The 4254-nt window shown below is 49.9% G+C and overlaps 1 protein-coding gene across 1 annotated transcript in view; it reads right to left on the bottom strand.

The window, feature by feature from the left end:
* The window catches only part of BPIFB2 (BPI fold containing family B, member 2), a 5523-nt gene extending 3347 nt beyond the window's left edge, over window positions 1-2176 (bottom strand). The window contains exons 1-5 of the mRNA XM_009069719.1: window positions 2155-2176; window positions 1440-1556; window positions 1100-1193; window positions 707-811; window positions 416-553 (exon numbers count right to left, since the gene is read on the bottom strand). Coding sequence (XP_009067967.1) covers window positions 416-553; window positions 707-811; window positions 1100-1193; window positions 1440-1556; window positions 2155-2176 — 476 coding nt within the window. The remainder of the gene's footprint in view (window positions 1-415; window positions 554-706; window positions 812-1099; window positions 1194-1439; window positions 1557-2154) is intronic.
* Window positions 2177-4254: the final 2078 nt, after the last annotated feature.

The following is a 4254-nucleotide window of genomic DNA, read 5'->3' on the forward strand; positions in this document are numbered from 1 at the left end:
GCTGCACAACGTGCCACACCCTTGCAAGGGACTGAAACTCCCTTAAAGAGGGGAAACCACCCTGAAAACAGAGCAAAGTTCCTCCCACGAAGATAGCTTTCAGGACAGTGAGCAGGTCTCAATCTCATCACCTTCCTGCCTAGAAATGCTTGTGCCTCAGTTTCTTCTTCCCCTCATTGCCCAGATCCTTCGAGGAGGAAAACCACAGAGCTGACCTGTCTTTGCAAGGGACTGAAACTCCCTTAAAGAGGGGAAACCACCCTGAAAACAGAGCAAAGTTCCTCCCACGAAGATAGCTTTCAGGACAGTGAGCAGGTCTCAATCTCATCACCTTCCTGCCTAGAAATGCTTGTGCCTCAGTTTCTTCTTCCCCTCATTGCCCAGATCCTTCGAGGAGGAAAACCACAGAGCTGACCTGTCTATCTCGTCGGTGCTTTGCACCTCCTCCAGGGTGGGTTTGCAGGTAGAGGTCCCCAGCTCCAGGTTCCCTTCAGGATTCATCTCCACATGGAGGTCTGCCACGATGGACAGTCTCATCTCCTTGGTGGTTGAGCTGTGCCAGGGAGGAGAGGAGGAGGCTGGAGCCAGGGGCTGCTCCCGGCCATGCTTCCCCCAGGCTGCCCTTGCTCCTGCAGGTGCCAGACACAGCCTTGTCACTCCATCCAGGAGCTTGGGCTGGTTCCAGCCCTGCAGCCCCAGCACTCACGGGGAAGGTGTGATGTCAAGGTCCACATCGATGCTCAGCCGCATCCCAGTGTCGGGGATGATTGTCAGGGAAAACTCATCAACTTTGACAGCATTAATTTGGTTCCTGCTGGAGCAGAAATGAAAGTGTCAGAAGACCAGCACAGACTGATGTGCAGTCTCTGACAATCCCCAAAAGTCCATGAAATATGCACCCATAAATCCATGTCCTAATGGAAACATGGGGTCTGCTATGCTTGGACCCCAGCAGAGGAGCCAGGAGCTTGTTTCTAAACCTCCTGATCTTCAGGGGGGTTTTTGTCCTTGCTTGCAAAATGCCTTTTGTGATGATATACGGACACCATCATGAACCAGGAGTATGGCAGCAAACCCTGGGCAAGAGAGGACAACTCACCCGCTTGAGGAGACGAGAGATGGGTCTGGGGATGGTGGGGCCATGAGGTCCTGCCTGAGGACTGTCTCTGCATGTGGCTTTGAAACTTCAGCAACTGTGAAATGGGACAAATGTGTTATGAGACCCTCTGGAGCTTGTGGCCTGATGGGCAGACTAAAGCCCACCCAAGTGACACACTTCGATCCCTTATAAGCCCCTGCTGCTAGCCATAGGCAGGAGGTGATGCAGGTGAGTGGGTTAGTGGTACAAGTTTCTAGTGCTGGTGCTTGATGTTTCATCACCCAACTGGAAGATGCCACTGCCTCCCCTCCCAGCATGAGAGATGTGGGTCTGGACTTACGGTAGCTCAGTCCTGCTGGGGTGAGGATGCCGCCACAGTCAGGTGACCTGATGGTGTGAGTGGGGACCAGGAGGCTCAGAAGGATGCTCAGGGTGCAGAGTGTTGCCATGCTGACACCTGGAGAAGAAGGAGGAGGAGGTCACCCAGAGCAGTCTGGTCAGAGTGCCATGGCCTTGGCTCAGCCTCCAAGGCATGGAGACACTGATCAGCTCCTGGGTTGGGTTTGTGGTGTGGGGCTTGTTAGCTTTGGTGCAATAACAACCCACAGCTCTTCTGTGGTGCCTGGGGATTTAAAAGCACTGACAGAGGCTCAGCCTTGAAGACCTCCTGCAAGCCCATAAGCTAGAACAGTGCCTGCAGTGATATCACACCTGCTGAGGTGCACAGAATGGCCACAACTTGTATAAAACCAGCAAATAAACAGGAGCTAAAATTAATAGAGGAAGGAATGGAAGATACGGCAGAGGCTAAAGTCAAATGAAAAGGTGAAAGTGTTACCTGCCTCTGAAATACATTTGGGAATCATTTATAATGTCTGTAATGCTCTTATAATATTAATAAAGCAAATAATTCAGAAAGTTTAACCTGCAGAAAACATACATATTTATATCAGTTTTTGCAGAAAGTGGACTGGTGATGAGAGCTGCCCCTTATGGAAACACCCAAAGTGAGTAAGAGCAAGGCCTGCATCAAGCTATTCAGTTTGCATCTTTACCTCTCCTGGCCAGTCTTCCCATTCTTCTGACTCGGACTGTGTCTTGCCGTGGTCACACCGAGGACTTCTCCTGGCTTTATATATGCTCCCAACTGAGGCCGATGGAGCAAGAATTGACAAAAAGAGCTGGGAACCAGGACACTGGGGGACACTTTGTTTTCTGTACTGTTTTTATTGTTTCCCCATAGACTTGATTACATTGGCCATTGGCCTGGCAAGGTGAGGTATTGAACAGCAGGTGCTGGGGCAGCTTGTCTCCACTGTGGTGTTCCTGAGGAACACAAAGAAAGGTCTTGGGTGGAGGGTGCCAAGAAATCAAACATTGTTGGAAGGCCAATGTAGGTTTCTTTGCTCTGCAGCTGTGCTTTCTTCTGAACACTGCAGGGACAGCCACCTCCATGTCTTCTTCAGCTATGGAGACAGGCTGAGAGAGCTGGGGTTGTTCAGCCTGGAGAACAAAAAGGCTCCAGAAGACCATAGAGCCCCTTCCAATGCCTAAAGAGGCTCCAAGAGAGCTGGAGAGTGACTTATGACAAGAGCATGGAGTGACAGGACAAGGGGGAATGGCTTCCCATTGATAGAGGGCAGGGTTAGATCAGAGATTAGGAAGAAATTCTTCCCTGGGAGGGTGGTGAGTCACTGGCTTCTCAGGTTGCCCAAAGAAGCTGTGGCTGCCCCATCACTGGAAGTGTCCAAGGCCAGGTTGAATGGGACTTGTAGCAACCAGGTCTAGTGGAAGGTGTCCCTGTCCATGGCACAGGGTTGGAATGAGAAGAGCTTTAATGTCCCTTCCAACCCAAACCATTCTAGGATTCTATCAGAAGCTGCTGTAGTTTGTGTCAATTTCCCAGCTGGGCAGCTCAGATCAGGTGGGATGAGACTTCCACATGTCATGCTGAAGGAGGTTTCGGTAATTCATCAAGGATACCCTCCATTTCCACCAGGCCTGGGTAGGTCTGTTGAAGGTAACATGAGTATTTCTGTTGGGTTCAGCAAGTTTTAAATCGGACAAAAGATCTGGAACAGCCCATGTGCAATCATTCCTTCTTCTTTTTAACCCATTCCCAATCAAAAATCGCAAAGCTCTCCTTTGTGCTCTGTTAATGACTTCTCCCCATCCCTCCTCAATATTTGTGGTCTCACCTTTGAGGCATGACCAGTCTTCCAGAGAGGGTTGAGGTGCCCCATTTTGGTCTGAATCCCTTGGCAGTGGGGTGAGGTGTTCAGCCCTTGTTGAAACACCTGCTGCCTGGGCAGTAGCCTTTGTCCTTTGTGCATTGGTGACGTGAGGTACTGGGCACTGGTTTCAGGTGCATCTTGACATGTTCAAAGCCTTTGGCTCTCCCCAGCACTGTGCTGCTTTCCTGCTCAGCATGACAGGGAAATGCCAAGAAAAGCAGACTTCTAGCCACATTGTGCATTTCCATTGAAGGCATCCAGAGAGCAGTGTCAAGAGAATATATGAAGATGGAGCAGCCTGCCAAGGGAGAGCAAGATTTACACTTCTACGCTGATGCGTGCAGCCCACTGAGAGGCAAGAAATGTGTTCAGAAAAGTAAATCCATTGAGAAGATTGTAACCCTCAGATGAGTCCCCTGGGGCCATGGGAGGTGTTTCGTGGGATCTGATTCTAGAAAAGACTCTGAGAAATGAGTCTTTGCTATGTTTTAGAGCAGTAGTTGGGAATTTGCCCCTGTGATTCCTTGCTCCAGCGCAGGTTTATCTGGGGAGTGTTATTATCGCTTCCAACAGTGCAAGGGTTGAGGATAAGCTGCCACCGTTGTGCTTAGATGTGGATTTTCTCCTCCTGAAGAGCTGTTCTGGACCCGATGATGCCTGTGGAGGCTTAATTAGATGTCAGCTCACAGCATAATGACTGATCAAGTTACTAGCACAAAAGTGTCTTTCTGGCATGATGTGCTCCTTGTCGGGAGTTATCCATAAATCTTACACTCCTGTTAGATAAGATGTAAATCTCCCTGTCTGGGCTTAGCAGCAGGCCACCGAGCACAGCACTGGGAGGGAGGTAATGACGGATTAAACCTCATCACGCACTTTATACAGAAATGAAGCAAGGAAATAAATTACTCAGTGCTGCAG

The sequence above is a fragment of the Acanthisitta chloris genome, unplaced genomic scaffold (genome assembly GCF_000695815.1).
Source record: "Acanthisitta chloris isolate BGI_N310 unplaced genomic scaffold, ASM69581v1 scaffold20682, whole genome shotgun sequence".
NCBI classification, from domain to species: Eukaryota; Metazoa; Chordata; class Aves; order Passeriformes; family Acanthisittidae; genus Acanthisitta; species Acanthisitta chloris.